General features: G+C 33.6%; 1 protein-coding gene across 1 annotated transcript; it reads left to right on the forward strand.

The window, feature by feature from the left end:
* The first annotated feature begins 670 nt into the window (after positions 1-670).
* LOC110098512 (probable pectinesterase 53) lies at positions 671-4,431 on the forward strand. Its single transcript, XM_020825370.2, has 5 exons — positions 671-1,047; positions 1,150-1,339; positions 1,424-1,630; positions 2,999-3,234; positions 4,284-4,431. The coding sequence occupies exons 1-5, from the start codon at positions 677-679 to the stop codon at positions 4,429-4,431; spliced, it is 1,152 nt and encodes a 383-aa protein (XP_020681029.1). The 5' UTR covers positions 671-676.
* The last annotated feature ends 1,346 nt before the right edge of the window (positions 4,432-5,777 follow it).

Genomic DNA, 5,777 nt, shown 5'->3' on the forward strand with positions numbered 1-5,777 from the left:
TTTGCAGGTCCTACTAAGAGTTGCAAAATTGTGTAAGGTTTATTTGGGATGACTGTAATATTTTATAAAATTGATTTAAAAATATTGTGAAAAAATAACTAAGCTACTCTAATTGAAAAAAACACATTTTCATCATAAAAATTTATGAGAATCAATATCAAGGCACTAAACAAACGAAATTATGATTAATAAATGAAAAACAAAGCAGAAAGAAAGTTGTTTCAAACAGACTCCTAATTAAGAGAGATTTTTCAATGAATTTAGCATTAGAAAAATCTGCTTAATAGTAATTTGAATTAATACCAAACATAATTTTTTTTAGTCATAATCACGAAAAAAAAGAGCTCAAAATCTGCCCTTAGTCCAGCATAAAATGAGAACACGAGAATAGCAGAGCAAAAGAAACAAAACAATGAAATAAATAAAAAATTTTGTATAAAAAAGTGAAATAAAATAATAAAACCATTATCTGTAAATTATAAAGCGGCCATTACTACAAAGCTCCAAAGCCAGAAAGCCTCACGCCCTGTGAACCCCGCTCCGCATCTCCTCCCTTTATTCTTCAGCAGTAAGAACCCGTGAACTTCTCTCCTCAGCAACTCCAATTCTATTAAAATTTAAAACCATCATCTTCGCCTTCCCCTCTCCATTGCTCTGTTTCCACTTTCAGAGAACAATGCCCCTCTTCTTCCAACACAGAACCTCTGTTTCCCTCCTCCTCCTCCTCCCCCTCATCCTCCTGCTAATCTCCGGCCACTCGCACGGCCACACGAAAGGCCTCCGGCAGGGAAATCAGCCACATTATTCCGGCAACACGACGCAGCAAAGATTGATAGAACAACAGTTCATGAGATGGGTAAAGTTCGTCGGAAGCCTCCGGCACAGCCTCTTCGGCCGAGCAATGAACAAACTGTTTCCTTCCTACACTCTCACCGTCGACAAGAATCCAGCAAAGGGAGACTTCACCACCATTCAAGAAGCCATCGACTCGCTTCCCGTTATCAATTTACTTAGAGTTATCATCAAAATCAATGCCGGAACTTACACGTGAGTAGCGGCTTAAGCTCAGCTTAATTCCTTGCCCACAAATTTTCATCAAAATCGAATTTTGAAGCCAGATTTGAGCAAAAAGATGATATCTTGTTACAGGGAGAAGGTCAGCATTTCGGCAATGAAAGCATTTATAACAATAGAGGGAGCAGGGGCGGATAAGACCGTCGTGCAATGGGGAGATACAGCAGATACCATTGGAGCAAAAGGGCAGCCTTTGGGAACTTACAATTCTGCAACTTTTGCTGTTAATTCCGCTTTCTTCGTAGCTAAGAACATCACTTTCAAGGTCATTTCTAGCTTCTTCCAAATTTACCCAAAAAGAAACAAAAAAGTTGAAATTATTTCTTTTTATTTTTCCCTTCTGAATCAGAATACGAGTCCAGTGCCAAAACCAGGAGCGGTCGGGAAGCAGGCGGTGGCGATGAGGATATCAGGCGATACGGCGGCGTTCTTGGGATGCAAGTTCTTGGGAGCGCAAGACACATTATATGATCATCTTGGCCGCCATTACTATAAGGACTGCTACATTGAAGGTTCTGTGGATTTTATCTTTGGGAATGCCCTCTCCCTCTATGAGGTTAGTTTTTACCTTCAGAGATTTTATTAACGCTGGCTGCACGGTTACTAATCGTCATAGCATCATCGAGTGCTGACACTTGGCATGTACGAGCTGCATCTTGGCAGGTCACGGGTAGGGCAATTCTCGATCTCCATTGGCCCCATCCTTTCAATTACTTCCAATCAGATTTCTCTATTTTTTAGGGGAATTTTTGATGCTATGCAGTAATTTCCAGCTAAATTGAAAAAAAAAAACTTTATAAAAATATATTAAGAGAAATACACAATCATATGAAAATTTAAAGTTTTTTTCTCACCCTTAATGCGACCAAATTAAAATTTATATTTTTTTCTTTGTGCTAATTAACCTTGTAAAAAAGGAATAAGAAGAAGAGAGCCTTAAATTTTTCGTTAATTATTCTCTCTCAATAATTTCTATAATCTAAGAAATATTTAAAAACTAAAACTTTAGTATAATATATAATTATATAATTTTTTTTAGGTTTTATTTGGGACGGCTTTTTTAATGCTTCTTAAAGCATTTTTTTAGTATAAAAAATTTAAGCTTAATAGAAAGCTGCTTTAAATAGTAAATAGTAAGAAAGACATCTTAAATGAAGCCTTAGACTTCATTTGAGACAGCTTATTTAACTAAAAAATTACTTTTAAAAGCATTAAAAAAAGATGTTTCAGACTTCTCAAATGAACGAGATTGCAAGATAATGATATTCACTAACTCTTTCTGGTGTATTTTCTTGACCTTTTTCTTCTAGAAATAATTTTTTCTTCTAGAAATAATTGATAGTTTTGGATATTATATGAGAATATTCTATTGCAAATTATATGATGAAGTTATATACTTATATGTAGGGGTGTCAATTCGGGTCAACGAGTCGGATTTGGGTCGAACCTGAAACTGACCCGGTACTGTTCGGGTCAACCCAAACCCGACCTGTTTTAAAAAACGGGTCAGGTTTCCGGACCCGAACCTGACCCGACACGAATGACCCGAAGTTAACCTAAAATTGCTAGTTTTATGTTCAAAATCGGGTCAATCTTCGATTTTCGGGTCAAAATAGGGTCAATAGGTTTTCGAGTCAAATAGGAGTTTTCGTTTCAATTTCGGGTTGCTGGGTCAACCCTGCTGGGTCAACCCGGACCTGACTAAATTTTTAAAACGGATTGATTTGTTGAACCCGACCCTTTTCGGGTCCGGGTTGACCCTCGCCCGGATTTTTTCGGGCCGGATTTGGATCGTGTCAAAAATTAACACCCCTAATTATATGAGAATATCCTATTACAATAATTTAAAAAATGAGCTAAATTTCAATATTCTTTTATGCACACATAATAATTTTTCTTGTAATTTTGATGTTATGATGGGTAGGGATGTCATATGCACGCAATAGCAGAGAGCATTGGAGCCGTGACGGCGCAGAATAGAATGAGCCTGCTTGATCCGACGGGGTTCTCCTTCGTGAACTGTAAGGTAACAGGCTCGGGCGCCCTCTATTTGGGAAGGGCTTGGGGCACCTTCTCTCGGGTCATCTTCGCCTACACGTACATGGACGATATTATAATTCCCAGTGGTTGGTCTAATTGGGGAGACCCTAATCGAGAGATGTAAGCCGCTTCTTCTCTTAATATCCCTGTTTTGAAAACAGGACCGAACCGACTGGTTCAACCGTGGACCAGTCTGGTGGCCAGTCCTATCCAGCTTATGGATTAGGCTCTGCATCGGACTGGATTGAACCGGCGGTTCAACCGGTGAACCGCTGAAACGGTCTGGGTTTATAAAAAAAATTTATTTTTGTTTTAATTAAATTTTAAACAATATATTTTTTTAATTAAATTCTTTTACTTTTTTAAAATACTTTTATTAAATATGATGGCAGAATTTTATGATGCAATTATAAATCATTATATTTGATTTGAGATTAGTGTTGTATGATATAAATTTGTGTGGGGATGATTTTAAATTTATTGAATATGCTTTGAGATTAGTGTTATAAGTTAAGATTTTTTTATTGCACTAATCTCACAGATTATTTGATTGTTTTTAAGGCCGTCTTAATATAATTTATGTTAGGATATTCAAATATTGGGAAATTTTTGTAATGAACTAATTTTAAGGTAAATTTAAAATTATTTTTAAGATTATTTTGATATAATTTATATTAAAATATCCTAATAAAATTTCTCTACGTATATAAGGCTTCGTTTGATACAGCTTTCTTTCTTACAAATTTACTTTTCGTATCGATCTCAACCATAGTTCCTATATGGCTGCTACTTTTTCATTACATTAAAAGAAAAATTTATGTTATGAAACTGCTTTCTAAAGCAGCTTTCAAAAAAAAAAAATACATGCTCCACGGTAATTTTATAACCACTTTTATAAAAAGTTACGTCCTTCATTTGGGACGACTTTCATACTGCTTCTTAAAGCAATTTTAGAGTACAAATATTTTAAAATTGCTTTAAGAAGCCCTAAGAAATTCGTCCCAAATGAAATCTTAAATCCTTGTGCAATTCTCTTTTTGTGTATGATGACCTGTGATTTAACCCAAAAAGATTTTTTTTTTTCCAAATTATTGTTTTTTTTAATATTTTTGGTGCTAATATATGATATTTATTATTATTTTAATTTAATATTTGATATTTGTTGACAGGACTGTATTCTACGGGCAATACAAGTGCAGTGGGCCAGGAGCCAACTATGTTGGAAGGGTTCCATGGTCACGAGAGCTCACTGACGAGGAGGCAAAGCCCTTTATCTCCTTGAGCTTTATTGATGGAGTCGAGTGGATCAAATTATGATCTTTGTCTTCTCAGCTTTAATCCAATTTTTTTTTTATTTTTTGGGAGAAAAAATATATTGTAACCCACTAATTCAAGTAAAAGCCATCTTGATCAACCATTTGATCTGATCAATTCTATTGATTTTTATTCAAATTCTGGAAAAATTATTCTGTGCAGACATTGAATATCATATGGACACCAATCAGAATACGCTTCGCCGCCCATTTGCTCTATATTGTGGTTTGGTACTGCTCGGTATAATGTCTCAGTACCGCTGCCTCCGCATATAGAGATGCGTCCGACGTCTATACATAATAATTTCTCCAATTTCTGAGCTGAAATTATGAAGCTGTCATATATTGCATTTTTTTATTAATATTAATTGATATGATTTAAATGATTTAATAATTATATAAATATGTGACTAAAAATAAAAAAAAAATTTATGAAATGTAGATCATACAGTAAAACAATTTTTCTATAATTTTTAATTAAAATATATTCAATGTTTAAGTGACTAATATCTTTTTTATAACTATAAGCAAAAATTAGATGATATATTAAACCTTCTATTTCCTTGATAATGATTCTATTCTAATATAAGATATGATGCTCAAATGTAAAAAATAAATAAAAATTATTTTTAGTTTTACGATTTTATTCATTTATTTATTCTGAATTCCTTAAATCAAGATTTAATTTTTATTGTTTGATAGAAAATAGAACTTGATGATTTAGGCTTTGCTTGAAATGACTTTTTTACTACTTCTTAAAGCAGAAAGTCATGCCAAATAAAACTTTAATCATAACAAATTAGTTAATTATTTTTTGTCCGGACGTAATAATTACTCCAATGAAGGAGGTATATTAGCTTGCAATTAGTTAAAAAAAAAAGCTTGCAATTACTTGATTTTGGAGGACTAAACTATAATGTTGAGTCATTTAACTATTTAAGCAACAATGCCAGAGGTAATTCTCCCTATTTAATGCAAAACAGAATAAAATATATAATCTATATATAATGGAACCCATACTTGATAGATACAAACTGTTTTTTATATATTTATATGGGAAGGGCATAATAGGGAAGAATTTTCTTTTCAAGGCAATTATGTGTAAAGTAAGGAGTTAACGGTAAAAAAATGCTATCACTGTAGCTTCTTAAGGAACTGTAATTTTGCTAGAGCTTGTTAGGTGACCAACCCATTCCAAATTAAATATTCATTTATTTATTAGTATGCATTCAACTTGTTTCATATATAAACAATTAGAGACATAAAATTAATCATTTGGGATTCAGCTTCAATATTCATTTCATGAAGATGTTAGTCAACGAATATTTGGTGGAAAAACTATTGAACTTG

Source organism: Dendrobium catenatum, unplaced genomic scaffold, assembly GCF_001605985.2.
Source record: "Dendrobium catenatum unplaced genomic scaffold, ASM160598v2 fragScaff_scaffold_1061, whole genome shotgun sequence".
NCBI lineage: Eukaryota > Viridiplantae > Streptophyta > Magnoliopsida > Asparagales > Orchidaceae > Dendrobium > Dendrobium catenatum.

Bases quoted from the DNA above. Each gene is read 5' to 3' on its own strand.
- LOC110098512 (XM_020825370.2), top strand. From the start codon at position 677: ATGCCCCTCTTCTTCCAACACAGAACCTCTGTTTCCCTCCTCCTCCTC. The intron at 1,048-1,149 runs GTGAGTAGCGGC...ATCTTGTTACAG, and splicing joins ATCAATGCCGGAACTTACAC to GGAGAAGGTCAGCATTTCGG. The intron at 1,340-1,423 runs GTCATTTCTAGC...CTTCTGAATCAG, and splicing joins CTAAGAACATCACTTTCAAG to AATACGAGTCCAGTGCCAAA.